At 44.2% G+C, this 21,626-nt stretch overlaps 1 protein-coding gene across 1 annotated transcript in view; it reads left to right on the top strand.

The window, feature by feature from the left end:
• MINDY4B (MINDY family member 4B) overlaps positions 1-21,410 on the top strand; it is a 35,028-nt gene extending 13,618 nt beyond the window's left edge. The window contains exons 8-12 of the mRNA XM_045811073.2: positions 4,748-4,818; positions 6,376-6,448; positions 7,031-7,192; positions 17,917-18,097; positions 20,145-21,410. Coding sequence (XP_045667029.2) covers positions 4,748-4,818; positions 6,376-6,448; positions 7,031-7,192; positions 17,917-18,097; positions 20,145-20,287 — 630 coding nt within the window. The 3' untranslated portion in view covers positions 20,288-21,410. The remainder of the gene's footprint in view (positions 1-4,747; positions 4,819-6,375; positions 6,449-7,030; positions 7,193-17,916; positions 18,098-20,144) is intronic.
• Positions 21,411-21,626: the final 216 nt, after the last annotated feature.

The following is a 21,626-nucleotide window of genomic DNA, read 5'->3' as shown; positions in this document are numbered from 1 at the left end:
AATTCCTTTATGTTGAACTGATCTTACAGGAATCTTCTTTCTTTTACAAAGTGTATTTCTAATGATGCTTATTAAGAAAACCAGGTCATTTTGAAAGCGAAGAAAGGGCCAAATGAGAGAAAGAGAAGCCCGCCTCTCCCTCCCCACAACCTAAAAAGAGGCCAGCTCACACACAGGCCGCTCACAATTGCCTCTTTGTCCCTGGCTAATCAAACCCAGAGAATAATACTATAGAGGGCATATGCCAAGATTTCTTTTGCGGGAAGAGAATATGTCAAAGCAGTCTTGCCTCATCTAATGGATAAAACACAAAAAACGCTCGACAACGAAGGCTGTAGTCTAAATTGCCAAAATGACTCCAAGGAAATGACTTCGGGTCTGAAAAAGGTGGCCCCATTTCACCTGTTCTACCAGCACCTTCCACATAGTGTCCTTCTGGCAATGGTTCTTGCCCACCTCCTAGGACAGGATAGTGTTGGTAGAAAATCTAAGGTGCTCTTTTAAGATTCCTCTGCAGGGAAAGGAATGAATGCTGATCTTCTAAAGAATCAGAACCCTGAGGAGTAAAAGACGACAATTAGCAGGGTTACCATGAAGCCATACAACTGCGGATTATACAGAAAGGGGAAATGTGTTCCATGAAACTCACTGCTCCGCTCCTTCTGAAGGCTATAAAGGCAGAAAACTTGGGCATGAGTTCTCAGCCACACACTGGCCATACGATCTTGATTAAACTGGTTACCCCAGGCCTATCTCCCCAACCATCTCATAGGTCTGTGTGGCAGGCAGAAGAAAGTCCCCTCCAACCCCCAGCACAAAGATGTCCATACCCTATGCCCTGGAACCTGTTAATTTTATTCTTCATAGAAAAGGGGAATTAAGGTTGCTAATCAGGTAAGACTCTTTTTTCTTTTTTAAAAATTTGTATTATTTAAGTATAGGTGACATACCATGTTACCTTGGCTTCAATGATTCTGTACATTACACAACGCTTTAAATAGGGTGAGTACTCTGGATTATCCAGGTGGGCCCAACATAATCACAAGGGTCCTGAAATGTGGAAGAAGAAGACAGAAGAGGAAGTCAGAGGGTGTGATGGGAGAAAAGTGCCACCTGACACTTCTGGCTTTGAAGATGGAAGTGGGGGGCAGGGCTACTAGAAGCTGTAAAAGATAGGGAAACAGTTTCTCCCCCAGAGCCACTAGCAGGCCAGACTTCAGACCGCGAGAACTGTAGGATAATAAAATTTATGTTGTATTTTGTTTTGTTAAGTGTTTAATTTTAATTCCAGCATAGTTAACATACAGTGTTATATGGGTTTCAAAATTTGTATTATTTAAGCTACTAAATTTATGGTTATTTGTGACAGCCTCAATATAAAACTAAGAAAACCTGTATGATAGATTTTAAGTACCTGACATGAAATATTAAGTTAGAAGCCTGCTTAGGGACTCTTTGTTGTGGGCAGGAGAGGTTTAATGGGGTGACACAGATAGAGAGGACCATAGAAGAAACGAGCCTTCCAGCAAAGAGAGGCAAACCCCTTTCTCTTTGTGTTCTATCTGCTCAACTCAGACCTGGGGTAGTCTGATCCACTAGGAAGGACCCCCACATCTGCAAGGGCTTCCTCAGTGTAGCCAGAGTTGAGAATCAGAGGACCAGAGCTGCGACGATACACACTAAAGACTAAGAGTCAGGCTGGGATGAGTAACACAGGCCTGAAGCAGAGCAGACCATGTGGTGTGGGTGGGCATGGCACAGGGGCTCCCCGGGTCAGACAGACCCATGCTAACCGTCACCACAGCCACTCCGGGGCAGCGCTGGCACCATGCCTGATGCTCCCCTCAAAGGCACCCCGGACCAGGGACTGCCTGTTATGATGAACCCCCATCCCAGACCTTTACCAAAGCCCATTCAAGAGGCACCAGTCCTATGTCCCATTCCTGCGTCCCATATTGAGATGGAAATCTCAAGATAGAGGTCTGAGGGCTATATGTGGATAGCAAGACCCATTGTAATGGGCTGAATTTCATCCCCCAAGAAGATATGTTCAAATTATCATATGGTTTCTCTCATCTATGGAACATAAGAACTAGGAAGATCGGTAGGAGAAGAAAGGGATAAAGAAAGCGGGGGGTAATCAGAAGGGGGAATGAAGCATGAGAGACTATGGACTCTGAGAAACAAACTGAGGGCTTCAGAGGGGAGGGGGGGTGGGGGAATGGGATAGGCTGGTGATGGGTATTAAGGAGGGCACGTATTGCATGGAGCACTGGGTGTTATACGCAACTAATGAATCATGGAAATTTACATAAAAACCCAGGGATGTACTGTATGGTGACTAACATAATATAATAAAAAATATAATAATAATAATAATAATAATAATAATAATAATAATAATAATAATAAAGGTATATTCAGGTCCTAACCCCCAGTGCCTGTGGAGGTGATCTTATTTGGAAAGGAGATCTTTGCAAATGTAATCAAGTTAAGAAAAAGGCATGCTGGATTAGGGTCGGCTCTACTCCAGTGACCGGTACCTTCAGAAGAAGAGGCCGAATTGGACACAGACACAGACATGCAGGAGAACACCACGTGATAACGCAGGCAGAGACTGGAGCGAGGCGGCCGACAAGACCCCGCACTCCAGGGCTTGCCAGCAGCCATCCGAAGCTACAGGATACAGGAAGGAGCCATCCCTATGGCCTTCAGCAAGAGCGTGGCCATGCTCTGACGCCTAGATTGCAGACATCTAGCCTCCAGAACTGCCAGAATAAACCCCTATCGTTTGAAGCATTCAGATTTCTGGCAATTTGTCACGGCAGTCCTGGGAAACGAATGCAACCATCCTACCTGATCTGCAGCATTACCCCGCACCGTGTTGCATCTTTAAAGATTTGACTCAGCAACTGTCAAAAACAATCAGGAGAGTCCACATAAAAACTTTTTATTTTTTAGCTTTTCCCCTCAAATCAGAAAATCTGGCTACACTAGCCCGGTCTTCTGGCATGTCCTCAAATTAGCTGACAGAGTTCAGCGACTCCCCTTGGACAAGGTGGGAGAGGCTGGATGATGCCACCTACCTGGTAAAAGGGCTTTGCAGATGGGATTAAGTTAAAGATCTTGAAATAGGGAGACTCTCCTGAGTTCTCCTGGTGGGCCCAATTATAAGAGGAGGCTTATAAGGGAAAGTGGATATCAGAAGAAAGAAAGAGGTGTGACGAGGGAAGCAGAGGGAGAAGAGGGGTCACCATGTACATTCACAACTTGGGATTATGAGCCAAGGATAAGGGCAGCTTCTAGAAGCTGGGAAAGGGGGACGCCTGGGTGGCTCAGTCGGTTAAGCGTCTGCATTCAGTTTAGGTCATGATCCCAAAGTCCCAGGATCGAGCCCCACATGAGGCTCCCCACTCAGTGGGGAGTCTACTTCTCCCTCTGCTCCTCCTCCCTGCTCACGTTCTCTCTCTCTCAAATAAATAAATAAAAATCTTAAAAAAAAAAAAAAAGAAGCTGGAAAAGGACGTAACAGCATGGCCCATAAAGCCTGCAGAAGAAACACAGTCTTGCCAGCATTTGGACTCAAACTCATGAAATGACACCGATTCAAACTTCCCAAACCAGAAGACAATGAATTTGTGTTGTTTTATGCCACCAAGCCTGTGGTGATTTGTTAAGGCAGTAATAGGAAGTAATCGGAAACTAATACACCTGTGTCCCCCGTTCGCCTCAGGGCCCAGCTTCCCCCATTTCTCTCTCACTCTGCGGGACACCCATTTGGTTTCCCGTCTGGCTCCTGTGGCACTGGAATTTGTTCTGCCTGAGGGTCCGGCCCCTGCCAGGTCACAGAGCGTGAAGGGGACAAATTAATCCATGAAAGGGAAAGCACCTGCATTTTAGCAGAAGCCTTCCTGATACAGTGCCTTTAAAGGAGAGGCTTCAACCCTGGGAACCTTGAAAGCCAGCCAAGGAGCTGCTTTTCAGCAGGCAGAGAACTGACATAAAGCTAAGGCTTACTACCTGAATGTTGCTTGGGCAATTTGGATTCGATCCTGGAGATCACAGGGCACCTTTAGAAACTCATGAGCAGAAAAAATAACCTGGGCAAGAGAAGAGACAGGGGAGAAGTGCCTTAAAGAGGGACGGATACTAATTTTGCTGTGGTGCTAGCACGTTCCAAGCACTAAGGCAGGTACCGTGCACGATTTCATTTAACTTTTGCAACAGACCTGCAATTTATCTGCAATTGCAGAGGAGGAAATTGAATCTCAAGCAAGTCAGTAACTGGGATTTAGAGTAGAACAGGTTTTGAACCTAGATCTGTATAACTCCAAAGCGATTTCTATAAAGCATCTCTGCTCCTCTGGGGCAATGAGGAAGGAGGGATGCCCCAATTGAGGAGAGGCTGGGAGGGGGACCAGCCAAGAGCACACAGAGGCCTGGGCTAGGGTGGACGCCGGAAAAATGGAGAGGAAAGATACACCACATCTTAGCCAGGATTCAAAGACAACCACATGATAGAAATGGAGGAAAGAAAAAGAGGTTGAAAAGCAAGAGAATGACAGTGCCATGGGTGGACCTGAACAAGGATGATGCATTTGAGAGTGAAAATGACCTAGGGGAACTGTCCTATCAGCAGCTTTTCTAGTTCCGTGGGCTATAAATCCTCGAATTCATGCCTAGAGATAGACATAGTTGCATTGCTTTTAGCCAAACATGTTTTTTTTTTTTTTGTCTCCCCGAACAGTTCAAAGGGGAAGGAAGCCATGGTGTCATCTTGTTTCTTTACAGCCTCATCTTCTCCAGAACATTTGAAAGGTAAAGTCAACAAATATTTGCCCGGGCATCTCCTACTCTGCGATCACATAAGCAATGTACTCTTTTGTTAGAAAATATTTTCATGCCCTATTGGAAACATGAGTATGGTTTTTTTTCGTTTTTTCTTCTGTTGGTTCATCGTTTTCTGTAGTCGGTTTGGCCATATTAATGGGTGAGTGGAGGTCACCAGGAAGGTTTGAATCTGCTTTTCTAGGACAGTGGTGGCTTCCTTCTCCTGGTGGTTATAAATACCGACAGATAACGCCAAAGCTTATTTGCATAATTTTCATAATAAAAAACATTTTTTATATGCACAATAAGATATATCCACAGATATTTCTTTTGTCTCCATGATATGCAAAGCCCTGTTCTTGGCACTGTAGGAAATACAATAAAAGAAGAGACGGTCTGACCTGCAGGGTCCGGTCTGGGAAAGACAGGAGATGCACACAGAGCTCCCGAGCGTGGCGCAGGTGGTAATTCATGTACCAAATGAGGTATAAAGACTAAGAGTCTTAGGGGATTCCAGAGGAGGAAGGGTCCCCAGCAGATAAACTAGCCAAGGAAGGCTTCTTAGAAGTGGACTTTCTTCCAGGCTCTAAACAGAAGGTAACCTCTTGAGAGTCAGAGAGAGAGCCTCTAGGAAGAGTTCCAAGCCCAGAATCTTTGTTCCTAACATTGTCTTTTACAGAACATCATCCCATTTTTGTGGCCTGTATTATTATTTGCTTAACAGCTTTCTTTAAATCACATATTTAAATATTAACTTCTTCGTAAACACCCATATCCTTTTAATCATGTATTTGCTGTACTAAAGAACAATGTATTAAGCACATCACTATACATTTTTTTTAAAAATCACACCACACTGTGGGCAATGCTGCCCTGAATTATATCTGATGCCACCAAGGCATTCATTGTGCTTGACCCTAGTTTTTAGTTCCTATTCACAGAAGGGCATGCCCTCCAGTCCTGTGAATAGATTCCTTCAAGAACACATTACAGCTCACGCCAGTACTCGGCAGCTCTCCCTGGTGACAGCAGGAGCCACATCCCATCCTGACTTCATACGCTCCAGGGTGGGACCTGCTCCCTGGTGAAACAGCAGAGGCTGCCCTTCTGCAGTCAGGAAATGGGTGTAACCCCCAAATTGGTATTTTCCACTTGGACAGTCTGTTCAACTCAGTCTTGGGCCAGCACCCTCTGGAGTGGTCACGTGTCACTGCCCTAAGCCAAGCATCCCTTGTCACTCAGAGCAAACAGCTTCTCCACTGTGCCCAGCACCCACACGGAGCACACACACAGGGATTCTAACACGTGAGTCTGTCTACAGCTTCCCCCACCTGCATCCTTAGCTTTTCCCATCACCTCTGCAGCCTCCGTCCCAGAGGTGTTTCCAGTGAGAGACGAAAGGTGCAAGGCACGCGGGAGGGGCGGTGACTAGGCACACCCACGGGACTGCTGTTTTGTGTTGGGAGGTGGAGGAAGGAGAGGCTGCAGGTTCCTGGTGCAGTTATTGTCTCTGACCAAAGGCTGATGGCATCTCGCATTCTGCAGGCTTCAGAAGGACCTAGATGCCTCCACCACTCATCTGTTGCAACCAAGTGCTGGGGGCTTCCTGTGCAGGCAGGTAGGTTGGGAGACTTTACCTTTCAATCGTAGAATCTGAGGCTTTTTTTTTTTTCAATTAAGCATATTCTCTCCTGAAGTGAAGAGTGATCGACTTATCTTTGAAAGGCTGAGAAGATGCTCCCCTGAGTTTTTTATCAGTCTACCTTCCAATTTCCATGACGGTCTTCCCAGTTTACCTCTAAGAGCCCCACATCCCTGAGATTCTACAGACCTGTTAGAAAATACCTTGACAAGACCCACCAGGAATCCCTAATAATGGAAAGGAAAGTACTATAACAACAGCTTAGCGTACTGCTTCTTAAATCACAACTACGGAGAACAGAGTTTAAAAGAAATGGAAAGGGAGGAAGGGTAATAAGATCTGGTGGGGCATGTGGGGAGCTGTGGGGTATGGCTCAAGAAACAAAGTCAATAAAATTCTGTTTTAGCCCCACCAAACATTTATGACCTGTTTTTCCCAAATTTGTTATTATGTGATTTCATTCTTTTAAGTAAAACTGGTAATTTTTCAGTGATTATTAAAAGAAAAAAGAAATGAAATCCTTCTAAAATGTAAACATTTGTAAACTATATCATCTAGGCAGTTTTGAACATGATTCTCACCGGCAGAGCAAGTCCGAATGTCTTTAATGGCTATCAGAAGGGAAAGTCGCAAGAAATATTACATGGAGTCCTGACCCGCAGTGACGTGGGGTATTTGCGGTGGTGTAAGGATGCCTCAGAGGATGACAGGCTTTCGCAGGTGAGTGTGTTTGGATTCTCAACCACACAACCAGAGTGTCAATGTTTTGATATTTTTTTCAGTCTCTATATTAAGGCAATGAAAATCTGAGCTAACTTTTTCCTTTACTATATTCCCACGCACCTCCCACCCACCACGTACACATATCCAAACAGAGAGACTCTCAGAGTCTCAATGTAAATATCCAAGTCTACTGTACTTGCTTCATATTTTACTGTATGCATTTTTATGTATATAGAGCACAGGTAATATAAGTAATAGACAAATAACTTTTTGGAAAACAATACTTGAAATATACAGATGAAAGGAAAGCCCCCTTTATCCCCATCCAGCTACAGGCCTCCTTCTCAGAAATCAACACTGTCAGCAGCCCATGGGTATCTTCCCAATCCTTTGTTTATGCAAATGAATGCATATTTTCTGTCTATTGCTTAAAGCAAAAAATCACTGGGAAAAAAAGCCCCCCAAACCCCCCTTGAGACTCCTCTGAAAATTTTCCAGCTCAGGGGATTTACAACCTCTGACAACCAGAAAGTAGAATGTGTGGTTGAAAAACATAACCAGAGAATTAAGTAAGATGTGATTCCGCAGAAACAAACAGGAGAGAGGGTGAGAAAGCAAATACACCCACCCCAAACCACAAATTAAAGATGCTTCTGTGATATTTTCACAAAGATCTCCATCCTAAAACCCAGGGAAGGCAAGGCGGGTTCTGTGAAAAGCCACGCTTCTTTGGAGAGGCCATGAAATCAGCTGAGATGTAATTCAATAAGATGCTGACAACGCCCCCCCCACCCCCACCCCAGTCCTTCCGCAGCCCCAACCTCTCCCAACCACCAGCACCAAGTAAGGGCCTTGCTGCTTAGCGCCTGTCCCGTCCTTCACTCTCCCAGTTCAGCTCAAAATCCCTTTCGTGGGCACGAGACTTCAGGTTTTAGAAGATCCTTTTCGATCCAGAGCTTCGCTCTTCCCTCCTGCTGTTGGCTTCAGCCACAATGCCTTATTCATGAAATCTGCATCTCCTTACACCTACAAACCAGGTATCTGAGAGCACCGGAGAAGGAGAGCTGGACCACAGCAGAATTAAGTACGTTTCGCATACAAGCGTGTTTAAAAGTTTGCTTATTATTATTCCTTGGGTTTGAAATCTAGGCCCATCGTAGAAAAATGAGAAGTGGCAGAGAAGCTAAACGTAAAAGGAATGAACCCATCCCATCACCCAGGGGTCAATCCTTTCAGCAATGCTTCCTTCTCTTTTTCTTTCTTACATTAACATGTCCTCTGCTACTCTTTGGGGAAGCTGACTTTTATCATTTAACACAGATTGCCGTATGTGTCAATGAATGTATGCCCTTCGTCATATTTAATGAATGGAAAGAGTTCCACCGCATGAACGTGAAAGACCGTACTTTGAATATACCCTGGACAGAGAAGGGATTTGTTATTGCTATAAAATTCCTAATCACTTGGTTCGAGAATATCTGGGAACTTATCTTAGAACTTGATAGATCTATAATAAACAGGAAAAGCTACAAAGAAGGGACCTATAGATTTCAGTTCACATATTTTTCTCTTTTTTTTCAACCACACGCGGTCCCTGGATGTTCATGGTCAAGCACTCCCTACCTCTCCTAGTTCAGTAATAGGCCAAGACTTAGTTTGGAGAAAAAACGGCAGGATACACAACCGGGGCGGGGGGGGGGGGCAATTTTCAAGGAGCACTGGCACAAAAGCCACAATCGTAATTTGACTGCTTTGTCTATGATTACAAAGCTCTTTCACACGATTTCACTCTGTTCTCATTAGAAACTACAAAGATTTAAAACAGTGTTTCTCTCATTTCAGTCATTTGTGGAGGTAATTCACAGCTCTGTCGTAGCACAACACCTGCTGTGCGCGCTGCTATTCTTTGATTAATATTTTTCTTTAAATCCACTCGCTTTAAAAACTTGAATGCAACCTTTTCTGCAGCAGCAATACAAACCACGGACTTGACATGCTCACATCTTTTTTTCCTAATACGTATTCAAAGAAGTAAATAAACAGGTTTTGTTTTAAACCTTATCCCTGGGCCACTGGCTTTCCTGCCATGTGCCACCAAACAGCACTCGCGCCACACTTTGGGAACCTGGAATAAAAGGGGGGGGGGGGGTTCTGTAATACGCAGGAAGCAGCCCTGACCTGAAAACCAGGAGACTTGGTTGGAGGCTTTGCCCTGCCCCTCACAGGGGTGTGACTTGGGCCGGTCACTTGCCCTCTCTACACCTCTTTCCTCGTCTCAGACTAGTGTCCCAACACTAGTTGCAATCAAGTCCCAACACTAGTCTGCAACCATGGGCCAGATGTGAAGAGCAAACAAAATCATGAATGCCAAAGCCTGCTGGAAAGCCAGAGTGACCTGTACACACCTAAGTTTATAATGGATGATGAAGAATGACAGCAGAGTGCTTTATTTGGCCATGTTCATTGAGCATCTCCTAATTGTGAGGCTCTGTGTCCAGATACAAAAGATGAGTTGCAAGTGGGCCAGTACATACACATACACCGATTGGGGAAGGATCTCGGCAATAAATGTTAGGGAACAGTGCTCTCAGCACTGGCTGCACACAGAAATCACCTGGAGGGTTTGGGTTTTTAATTAACTTTATTTTTTAGAGTAGTTTTTTTCCTCAACAAAATTAAGCAGAAGGTACAAAGGTTTTCCATATATTCCCTGCCCCCACACAGGCATAGCCTCCCCCTTTATCAACATCTCCCACCAGAATGGCGTATTTGTTACAATTGATGAGCCTACGTTGACATAGCACGATTATCCAGGGTCCACAGTTTACATTACCATCTTGGTGTTGTACATTGCATGGATTTGGACTAATGTATAAAGACATGTGTCTACCATCACGGCATGATACAGAGTAGTTTCACTGCCCTAAAAGTCCTCCGTGCTCCAACTAGTCATCCCCCCCTCCCCCAACCTCAAGCAACCACTGATCTTTTTACTGTCTGCATAGTTCTACCTTTTCCAGAATGTCATATGGTTGGAATGGTACAGTATGAAGCATTTTCAGATTGGCTTCTTTCACTTCAAGGTTCTTCCCTGTCTTTTCACAGCTCAATTGCTCCCTTCTTTGTAATGCTGAATAATACTCCATTGACTAAGTCATATTCCACTGGTGTACCATGGTTTATTTGTCCATCCACCTACAAAAGGCATCTTCGGTGCTTCCAAGTTTTGGCAATTATGAGTGAAGCTGCTGTAAACATCTGTGTGCAGATTTTTATGTGGACGTAATTTTCAACATCTTTAGATAGATACTAGGGAGAATGATTGCTGGGTATATGGTAAGAGTGGTCAGTTTTGTAAGAAACTGCCGAACTGTCTCCCCAAGTGGCTGTACACTCTTGCATTCCCACCAGCAGTGCGTGAGAGCTCCTAGAACTGCACGTCCTCGCCAGCATTTGCTGTCATCAGTGTTCTGGATCTAGGCCATTCTCATAGGTGCATCGTGGCATCTCATTGCTGTTTTCATTTTCATTTCCTGTACGATACGTGATGTGGAAGATCGTGGCATATGCTCATTTGCCATCTGTATATTTTGTTTGGTGAGGTGTCTGTTAGAGCAATGGTCTGCTTTGAGAGCTTTTAAAACTACCAATGCCCAGGTCATCCCCCAGAACACCGTCAGAGCACCGTCAGCTTCATGTGTGGAGGACCTGTGCAGGCACACGGGGCCCACACTCAGAAGGCCCTGCCCTTCGTCTAATGCTCTGCTGTTACCACCTTAAAATTCTTACTAACTTTTGAATAAGGGTTCCCATGTTTTCATTTTGTGCTGGGCTGCAATTGCATAGCCAGTCCTAACCAATGACCCTATTCTACCGGGTCTAGAGAGCATCTGAGCATTAGAATTTTAAAGCCTGCGAGTGATTCTCATGGGCAGCCAGGTTTAGAAACCTCTGTTCGAGAGCCGGGCTGCTCAAGCTTGGCACTAGTGACACTCTAGACTGGGCAATGTCTGCGGTGGGGGCTGTCCTGTGCCTTGTGGCATGTTTAGCGGCAACCGTGGCCTCTGCCCACCGGATGCCTCTAGCTCTGCCCTTCGATGTGACAACCAAAAATGTCTCCAGACCTTGCCAAATATTCTCTGGGGGGACAAAATTGCCTTGGTTGAACTAACGCTTTAAAGGAAAGGCAAAAATTCTCCTTAGACTTAACTAATGAAATCCACGTGTGTAGAATTGGAAAACTAGCTATTGCAACTAACATTATAAGAAAGAATGTCATCTTTCAAGCTGTATCAGAAAGGTTGACAGCTTTCTGCCCCTGTAAACATCTGCAAGGCTTTAGGGACAAGTCTCAGGCCTTATCTTAAATTAAAATTAAGTACGTGTTTGCTAAATAGCTACTAAGTGGCTCTGAGAATAGCGACTATGTCAAAGAAAATGCCACAGAAAGGGAGAGAGAGAGAGAGGGACTGAGAGAAGGAGAGTGCATGCCTCAAAGAGTGAAGAATTCACAGAGATCCGGTGCTACCATTTTCTCTGGAACACATTTCTTTCTAAACAAGTCAGCTCAGCCCAATAGAGCTGCTAAATCATGCTTTAAAGAAAATTACCTGCAGAGCCTAAAATATCCTCCAGTAATAAAGTGGATGTTTGTCAGGACCTTAAAGCAAGCCAAAAGGCCAAGGTACGAGGTAAAAAATAAGAGCTTTCCTACTGAGAAAGTGACTAATGTGGCGAAATGTACCAGACAACAGGACCACCATGCAAATGCTTGCTCATAAATTGGAAGTAGGGCAAAGCAAGGAAACTGCCCACGTTAGTGTTAAAAGCTACACAGAAGACACATCTACAACGCTTCTGTCTTTTCGAAAAGGGACTCATGTGACTTTTCATCCTTGCTTCTTGGACTCAGTGTTCTCTCTCCAGGGAGACTCCTATGAATCCTACCCTCAGTGAAAATTGCCTGCAATTGTACACTAATGGCTTGAACCCCCGAGGATGTTTATTATGTCGTCTCTGTCATGCACTTGGAGTTTGGTTTCAGAACAAATGTATTAAAGAGCAAGTACTGGCTGGCGGTTAGTTTTCTTACTTGAACTGCTGAGACATATGCATATGTTAGACATATACACGTATACATATGAAGTTTTTTTATCGGAAGGGGCTTTTTTATTCTTTCTATATCCGCTCATTATTTGGGGATAAAAACAATACATAGGGGCGCCTGGGTGGCACAGCGGTTAAGCGTCTGCCTTTGGCTCAGGGCGTGATCCCGGCGTTATGGGATCGAGCCCCACATCAGGCTCCTCCGCTATGAGCCTGCTTCTTCCTCTCCCACTCCCCCTGCTTGTGTTCCCTCTCTCGCTGGCTGTCTCTGTCTCTATCGAATAAATAAATAAAATCTTTAAAAAAAACAACAACAACAATACATAACCCATCTGCATAATTCAAATAATTATATCTAAAATTATGTTTTATATATATATATATATATATATATATATATGATGTTACATATACTTTTCAGCATCCCTGAAGATGGTACTTAAAGGAAGTCTATGAGAAGCTTATTTATTCATTGTGGTGCTAACAGCCTCTTGTACAGAGCACACTGTGTGCTAGGCTCTCTCTGAGCCATTCATTCACAAGGATACCTTATTTCATTTAATGCCCACTTCCACTCAAAGACACCATTTAATCCAGTGTCTGTTGTTTGGCCATTAATTTTAGACCTGAGAAAATCCAGATTGAGCAAGGTGTAGGCGCCTGCCCTGGGCCACCCGCGAGGTGTCCGAGCCAGGGTTAGGATGCCAGCTCCACCCACATCAGAGCCCAGGTTCTGCCCCCTGGGCCACGCTGTCATTACCATCTTTTCTTGTCTTCTGATAAAGTGATCAATACAAAGTGCCAGTTCTTAGAATTATACTCCATCATAAAGGCTTTTATAATCTATCATAGCTTTATATTTACAAATAGATATAGATTTGTATCATGTCATCTGTAATATGTTATAGGTACACTCGTGTTAGACACTAACATACATTTATTTATTTATTTTTAAAGATTTTATTTATTTATTTGAGAGAGAGAGCATGAGAGAGAGAGAGAGAAAGCATGAGTGGGGGGTGGGAGTGGAGCGCGGAGGGAGAGGGAGAAGCAGACTCCCTGCTGAGCAGGGAGCCCAATGCTGGGGCTCGATCCCAGGACCCTGGGATCGTGACCTGAACTGAAGGCAGATGCTTAAATGACTGAGCCACCCAGGCACCCGTCTAACATTTATTTATTTTTAAAGATTTATTTATTTTCATTTGAGAGAGAGAGAGAGAGCACTTGTGCGAGCAGGGGGAGAGGCAGAGGGAAAGAGAGAGAATCCACAATCAGACTCCCCACTGAGCACAGAGCCTGAAGCAGAGGTTCGATCCCAGGACCCTGAGATCATGACCCGGGCCGGAATCAAGAGTTGGACACTCAACCGACTGAGGCACCCAGGCGCCCTAGACGTTAACATTCAGATGGTGGCTATCCCACAGCTGGGATTTAGAAGACATGACTCAACAAACTAGAACTTTATACATTGATGACTGGGTTAAAGCAGCTGTGAGTTTGCGCTGATCATGAACGACACGTCCTTGGGGCACACCCTCTGAAAAGTATCCGCCCCCTTCACCTGCTGGTTTGGCAGACCGTGCCTGTCAAGTATATGGCCGAAGGAAAGCTCGGTGGCCCTGAGAGACATGCTAACCAGAAGACGCACATGACCGTCGTGTATCCAGAAACCTCATAGTTCACAGGATTCTATCGTAGAACTGAAAAACCTTGCAGAGCCGAAGTCTGCTCAGAAAGACCTACATATGATTCCAGAACAGTGCTCTCTGTATCGCTGGATTGAAGACCCCCAGGGTCAAAACCCTTCCTTTCTGCTCTGAGCAGGTAAGTCCTCCACGCAGGACCCCTGAATGTGCCAACTGGGTACTTAAGTGCTGCGTGGGTCTGTAGGGACCCCTGCCTAGGGAGAGCGCCGCAAATCAGAAGATTCTGTGTAGCCACTGATAATAAAAATCTAATATAAGAAAGGTTTCTGAGTTCAAAAGAAAACCAACGCGCTAACAGATTCTGCTGTCCAGGTGAAACCCATCCTGTAAGGCTGCATCTGTCTTCCTAAAGTAAAGCTCTTCTTACTCTGGGATAGAATTGCAGAGACTGCAAAAACACATGTCTTTCAGTCCCAATGTCACAGCCCAGCGGGTGAGATTTAAAAAAAAAAAAAATGGAGCTCTCATTAGATGCCATGGCAAGCCCCCCAGAGCCCACCAGACTGACAGTTCCCGCGGAACACAGCCAGCTCCCCTCAAGCTGAGGCACTATTTTGAAGCCTCCCGTCACTTTTCTATTTGAAGGTACAGGTTTGAGTGTGAGGTTCCAATACCTAAGTGAGAACATAAAGCAGTTTGAGTCTAACACCATCTGGAAAGCCTTAGGAGGTTCGCATTATCTTCGCACCTGCCACCGAGAAGAAAAATCAACTCTGATTTTTAGAAGGGACTGAAGCCATTTAGGTCTTGCTGGAATTACTCCCCCGGCAGCCCTGGCAGAGCACACCACCATCCCAGCCGTACCCTCTTCCCTCTTCAAACTCCCTTTAAAGAGACTCGTAGGAAGAAATCCTTCCATAAAAGTACCACGTGAAGCTCCACCCACGGCGCTCTCCCACCGAGCTGCTGCGGTAGCACCCCGCAAACACGACAACATACCTGCAAACTCGCCAAGGGAATTACATCAACTCTGTGTTCCAGGTGCGGAGAGGAGAGCCGGACCATTCACAGTCACGCGCGCGAATCGTCACCAGGAATCAGGCACGAAAGCACAGATCTCCAACACCTTTCTCCCATTCCCATTACCACACTGGGCCCTCGGGACTTGCAGTATCGAGCTCATTATGCAAAAGCACATTCTAAGCGCCGTTGTTCTAGATGGCAAAACAAAGAAACAAAAAATTACATGGACTCTATCCTTGCCCTGTAGTGTTTAGAATTTGTCCATCCCTCGCCCTGTCCTTACAGTTTTACACTGGCTTAAACGACACATGTTGTGAAAGGCTTGATTGCTGCATGTAACACTGGGCTTATTACACAATGAGTGAACTTAAGGAGAAAGGTATTTTATTTATAGCACTACTGTATCACAAGTTAATTTCCTTTTTACCATGGCAACGCGAGGCAACATGCACAAATTCTGCACTGGGGGAATCTCACCAATAAAACATATTTAGAATGCTGCTTTTGGGGGTGGAGGTTAGCTGATACACTGTCTACCCAAAAGCAGTATAAATTCTTAACTGAAAGTTCCAAAACACAGTCTGTGGTGTACTAAGAAAAGAAAGGGATATAATATTTGGCTGCATTTAATTGGGAAGTGCTTCGTTTTGTTTTTGCAGGACTCACTTTAAACCAGGTGTACTCTCAGCTGTAAGCTTAAGGCTTGCCTCTTAGCGTTAATAGCCAAACTGCCTTGACAGTCATGCATGACATTTTCCTTTCCACTAGAATCTCTGAAGGCAAGCGAGGCTCTGTCTGCTCAGCGTGCAGTCTCTGTATGGTTACTTTGGGCGTTGGAGATTGTTGTATTTATAACTACTTCATCTTCCTCCTACTCTAATAAAATCTTCAGAAGAGAAAACTGTTGCGTTGTTGCAGAAAGTAACAATCCTGTGTTGTCAGCACCTCGCAGAGAGGTACCTGAGTGCCAGTTGAATTTTGCCTCTTACAAAAACTCTGAAATAATAGCATACAGGTCTATATTCTATTGCATCCGGCCAGACGTAATTGACAGGAACTTTGACTTTCATTGGTTGAAAATCAGTCAAAGTTCAATTCTTTTGAATTTCAAAAGAAGTGACATTTTATTCCAAACGATGTCCCGCAGATCATATTTTGATTACATCTAACCTTAATACACAAGGTGCCATCACAAGAAGGCCTAAGAAAGAAAGTGCTTATTTTATAACTAATGAATGGTTAGAATGTTATTTGGAACTTGTGGGTGGATTCTTGGAACGTAAACACATTCGGTGGCTTCCGCGGCACATCCTCTGTGCTTTATTTCCGACCTTAGCCAGTGGGCGACTTGCCCGTTGGACATGTGAGATGCTCATATTATACTCAGCCCAAAGGGGCTAATTCTAGTGTGAGAAGATAAGCAAATCCTGCACCCACTATGAGCATGTCCAAATTGAGGTGCTAGGCTTGCACCCCTTTTTTAAACTATTAACTAAAACAGATTTTGTGTCTTTCAAACACAGTAATACATTTTTTTCTATGGTAGCTGAAAATGAAAATCTTGAAGACAAAAGCATTTCTGATTCACCCACTCACCCACAACTGAAGAATTTAAACTAAAGCAAAACGAAGAGATTTGAATAGAACTATTGAGAAATCAAAATGTCAAGTTATTAGCCTTTAATACTTGGGTTTATGAAAAGTGATCATTTTTCAAAGCTGGATTTTCCATAAAACAGAATCTGCTCCTGAACCCACAGTACAACTCTAAGGACTGATGGAGAAAAGGAGCAGAATTGGATCCTTCCATTACGGGAAGGCTGGCCAAGGCTGAGGGTCCACTCTCTCTCCCTGGCATCACATGAAAATGCTGGTTTTTTTCTATGTAGTTCATGCTTATTTCTCTACATAGAAAAAAGTAGTTTTTAACATTAACAAGTTTTGATGGCAATCTTTTAAGAAACAGGTGTTTTCCTGCCTCTTTAAACAAAATGGTAGATGTCATAAATGGAAATGCACTGTAATATCATGATGCCCTTGGGGGCTACGGAAGGTGCCTCTCGGAGTGGTACTTTTGTCAATCTAATTCACTAGCTATGAGAATTCAAGGCCGAAATGACAGTTGACTGGAAAAGCTAGATAAACTAGTTAAAAGAGCAAACTTCAGGGGCACCTGGGTCGTCGTGCCCAAGGTCCTGGGATCGAGGTCCACATCGGGCTCCCCGCTCAGCAGGGAGCCTGCTTCTCCCTCTCCCACTCCCCCTGCTTGTGTTCCCCCTCTTGCTATCTCTCTCTGTCAAATAAATAAATAAATAAATCTTTAAAAAAAATAAAAAGAGCAAACTTCATATTCTTATTGTAACGCTAAACTAGTATGCTCAGCTCTCAGGACATCTTCACATCTGACGCGCGTGTTAACATGCACATGGGTGTACCTGTGTACGAACATTTGTACGTACATCTGTGTTTCCCCCTCATTTCCCAGGAGCTCTTTCCTCCATTCAAAATATTCTATATTTCTATATTCTAAATATTCTCTTTTTCCTATATTCTAAATGGTTCGTGTTCGCAGAAGTTTGACCACCTGCCGAGTAGAATATTGTCCTATCTTGGGCACAGGAGTAAATACACCAGTCAATGACGAAGACAAATTGAAGTTCTCTTATTCCACCCCTACACTTCTGTTTCAGTTTATCTATTTATTCTCTACTTAACTTCTAAGGCAAACTGAGGGGGCTGCACGTCCTCCGTGAGGCCATCCCCACACTGCAGCATCCGCACTACACGACGGCATTCGTACGTGTGAATTCGTTCAGGACGAAGCCTGTGCACCTACAAGTGTGAGAAGAAGCCTCCGAGCTGCTTTTTGAACACGATGATGTATCGGCATCTGCCGTGATGCGGCCCAATCTATATATTCATCTGCATTGTCCTCTCCCCTCCCAGGTGGGCAGCATGCTGAAGACTCCCAAATTACCCATTTGGCTGTGCGACATCAATGGGAATCCCAGTGTCCTTTTTAGCACAAACAGGCAGCTCTTATCAGACTGGAAAGCGGAGTGTCACTTTGATCTCTACCTGTACGGTGGCCGGCCCCCGCAGAAGAAGCCTGTGCATCTTACCGTAGGTGAGCATTTCAGACTTTAACACGCTCAGAAAGATGCGGCTGCCAGCGTTTCACCGCTGTGTGGACATTCATGCTCGCTTTGCAGGAAAATGCTTATTAGGCTTGAGTTCTGAAATGAGACCCATGCATGAGTCCCATGGGCCTAAACCCAAGCACGGCAACCTGGGCGTTCTACAGCTGCTTTAAATAAGAGCCCGGGTTTGGAAGTAGCACAGAGGAACAAACGACTTCCAGGTAAGAGAAACAACAAAAGGGAAAGAATCACACCTCCAAAAGCCCTCTCCAGGATCTTTTACCTGTGAGCATGAGGCACTTAATGCCTGTGGGAAGAACTGGAAGAATGGACAGATTGGGGCAGGGGTGTTCAATTTGCTCAATTCTATCCTACTACTGATCAGATGATCACCCAGTGACGTAAGTCAGCAAACTGAGAGTGCATTTCTGTTCAGATATTTGAGGGCCTACTAAGTGCCAGGCACTGTGCTAGACACTAGGAAAGTCACAATAATTAAGGCACAGTGCCAGCAAAACTTAAGAGGTTCTGGTCCAATGAGACAAGCAGACAACCACACAGGTCATTTTATTTCAATAACAACTATATTCATTTAAACTCATAAGGAAAAAAGGCTAAACTTTAAAGGTCTTTAAACACTGGCCTTTTGGACAAGGGAATAAACACAATGAGACTGGGATTCTGTATTGGGTACCTTGGTTCTACTGGTGGAGGCTTGATGGTTTGATGCTTGACTCGGTGTTTAGCATCATGGGCCTGGTATTAAAAATTTTTTCATTATAATGACTAAATCTGGAAAAGTATCTTAGTGACTCTATTATCTGTGCAGCTCCTAATTCTTTAATTATGAGAGATATATATTAGCCATTTAATTTAGGGGGACATTGGCAATATGTTCCTTAAAATATTGTTCCTACTTTACTGTCTTCTTCGAGGAAAACATCATTCGAGATTTATTTATTTATTTATTTATTTATTTATTTGAGAGAGAGAGAGAGAGAGCACGTGTGCACATGCCCAAGCATGGGGGGAAGGGCTGAGGGAGAGAGAGAATCCCAAGCAGACTCTGAGCTTTAGCACATAGCCTGATGTGGAGCTCGATCCCAGGACCCTGAGATCATGACCTGAGCCAAAACCAAGAGTCGGACGCTAACCAACTGAGCCACCCAGGCGCCCCAGAAAACATCATTTTTGTATTAAGTCACACGCATTGCAAGCATTCTCTTCTGGGCACTGTATTGGAGCTTTACATGTAATCCCATTAAGTTCTCCCAGCAGTCATATGAGGTAGATACTTTGATATCTATCTTCACATAGAAGAAATTAAGGTAGCCAATAGTTAGTAACTGAATAAATGAGGCTGAGAGACGTTAAGTATCTTCTCAAATGTCCTATGAGACAAAACGGACTCTTGAATCCAGTTCTTGACTACCTCACTAAACTACCTCGCCCTTCACCCAAAAATGTAAATGTATTCTTAGAAGCACAGAGAAGTGATGAGCTCTCCCTTCTCCTGGTCTTCCGGACAATATCCTGTGGCTACCAGATGCTCTGTGCATCACACCACAATGCTGGAATGTGCATACATGACTTATCCATATTCATGTTCCAAAATACACAACAACCTATGTTCCCACAGACGTGTTTGTATGGGGCATTTCTACATACCATCTACTGGAATGTCCCTCTGCTTAACCAGTTCTAGGAACACAGCTTGCTGAGCCCAACTGCTGCCCACCGTGGTGTTTTCCTTTGTTCCTGGCTTCCTCTGGAATGGTGTAAAGAGGCTAGGGCCTAAAGGCTGGCCGTTCGGGGCGCCTGGGTGACTCAGTCAGTTAGGCGTCTGAGTTTGGTTCAGGTCCTGATCTCAGCGTCCTGCGATCAAGCCCTGTGTCAGGCTCCCTGCTCAGAGGGGATGTCTGCTTCTCCCTCTCCCTCTGCCCCTCCCTCTGCTCTCTCTCTCACTCGTTCTCTTGCTCTCAAATAAATAAACAGAATCTTTAAAAAAAAAAATGCTATCTATCCTTCACTCAGATACTCACTCCCATCACTGGGAAAGGACCCGACATGAAGATGAGCGTGTGCCAGGAAGACGGTTCTCTCCAGTGGAGATGGCCATCAGAACCAAGTGGAGAGAAGCCACCATCAACTGGAATGGAACTGTTCCCTTTCTCTAAAGAGAAAGCCAGGATGTGCAATGACTTCTGAAGCGTCAGAGCTGCTGGGGCACAAAGCCTCATGTGAGGGGGAGAGCACTTCACTTCTACATTCCTGATTCATGAACCCCACTGAAAAACCCCATTAGCCATTCTCTCTGTCTCTCTCTCTGTGTCTCTGTGAAGCCCTCTGCAGTTGCTATCTGTGTTGTAGAAGAAACACAGGCCCTTCCAGCAGGGGCTGCAAGGTGTATTCTCTATACTTGCATAGACTGATCCTTCATTTTATTCAATAGAGCAAATGAAGGATCTTTCCTGTCTGTTATTTTCAAATTAGTCTTTTCTTGGTGTGATTCTCCCTGAGGATTATGGACACAGGCAGCTAGCTTTCATTTGGGGATGAAGTCATCAGTAATGCATCATCAGATTTTTAGTTATGGCAAGAACTCAAGCCTTCTCAAAGACTTCCTGGTATGGAGAGCATTCCTTTCCAAGGTTACATTTCACATGCCCACATTAGCAAGTTCTGGTCATTAAAATAGTAAATGGGGTTCTTTGGGCTTGGAGCGGGGACTATTCCTGGTAGTGCGGCAGTAATAGTCATTGGCTTATGGGTTCAAGCCGTCAAGGAGAGCACACAGAAGGAGACATTCTTTCTACCAGTGCTATGTTTGTTTCTGGCCTTTATAAGCTGAATATAAATACATAGACAGACAAACAGAAAAACTGAGAAAGAAGTTTTATTCCTAGATAAAATAAAATTATATATAAAAATAGAATCTCTCCTTATGTCATTGTTAAAAGGGAAACAATCCTTTTTAGAATGTGATCTTTCCCAGTCCTGTTGAATGCCTACATGTTTTCTGAAGAAATACACAGAGTAAGACACATATTCTTTCTTTAAAAAGTACATGGAAACCAACTAGACCTTTTTCCTACCCACCCCACTGGTCTTCCAACTCACAAACTTACGGCTCCATATTCACAAGCCAAAGGTTAGATTGCTAAGAACAACTTTCCGCGCCCATTTTCCAAATTAATTTGTAAAATCCATTTTCATTTGGCTCAAAGAATAATGTTTTAACTTAAGGAGCACGTAGAAAATGAAACTTCAAGGTGAATAATAAATTATGTCAAAAAAGAAAGCCAATTTGGCTTGGATTGCTGAGTACGTTATTATATTGGTGTTCTCGTGCGGGATTTTAAATCCATTGGATAAATACGTGGATACTTTCCGACCCTTGTTTTATTTGGTCTTAGTCTTAGCAATATTGTGCTTTTCCTGAGGTGCAGGCCTGTTTTTTGTTTTAAGGATACTGAGTCATTTGTAACCAAATGTCCCTGTTTAGTGGACTGCTGG

This window comes from Ursus americanus, chromosome 20 (assembly GCF_024610735.1).
Source record: "Ursus americanus isolate L20-20 chromosome 20, mUrsAme1.1.p, whole genome shotgun sequence".
Lineage (NCBI taxonomy): Eukaryota > Metazoa > Chordata > Mammalia > Carnivora > Ursidae > Ursus > Ursus americanus.
This window is presented reverse-complemented; position numbering and strand designations above follow the sequence as displayed.